The sequence below is a fragment of the Lipotes vexillifer genome, unplaced genomic scaffold (genome assembly GCF_000442215.2).
Source record: "Lipotes vexillifer unplaced genomic scaffold, Lipotes_vexillifer_v1.1 scaffold131, whole genome shotgun sequence".
Lineage (NCBI taxonomy): Eukaryota > Metazoa > Chordata > Mammalia > Artiodactyla > Lipotidae > Lipotes > Lipotes vexillifer.
This window is the reverse complement of record NW_006782866.1, coordinates 1927306-1927726: the sequence shown is the minus strand read 5'-3', so window position 1 is coordinate 1927726 and position 421 is coordinate 1927306. Positions and strand designations below refer to the sequence as shown.

General features: G+C 58.0%; 1 protein-coding gene across 1 annotated transcript in view; it reads left to right on the top strand.

Moving 5' to 3' along the window:
- The window catches only part of ITSN2 (intersectin 2), a 139413-nt gene that overhangs the window by 130668 nt on the left and 8324 nt on the right, over positions 1 to 421 (top strand). Inside the window, 2 exon segments of the mRNA XM_007455500.1 lie at positions 1 to 4; positions 6 to 56. The exon segment at positions 1 to 4 is cut by the window's left edge and continues 56 nt beyond it. Of these exon segments, the coding sequence (XP_007455562.1) occupies positions 1 to 4; positions 6 to 56 (55 nt within the window).

Genomic DNA, 421 nt, shown 5'->3' with positions numbered 1-421 from the left:
GCTGCCTGCTGAAGCCCATGCAGAGGATCACCCGCTACCCCCTCCTCATCAGAAGTGTAAGTGCCCAGCTGGGAGAAGCGGGACCCTTTGAGGTTCACAGGGGCTGATAGGGAGCTTCCAGATACACCAGCCACCCACCACATGGTCCGACTTCACTGTCTGGTGGACCAGGCACCGTGTGTGTGTGTGCGCGCGCCCGCGCCCGTGGACACACATGCAGTCTGAAGGGATTAATCCTTGAGGTGGTCAAATAAAAGAGGTATCCATGGTCATTTGGGTTACCTGTCCTCCCCCTTCCCAGGAAGCTCCCTGGCCTCTCGGGGTCATGAGTGTATGTTGTCTAGGCAGGGCAACGCCCTCTAGGTCTCCAGCTGTGGAAAGGGTCCACAGTTAGTATGACCTTGGGGTCCAGTCTTCCTGC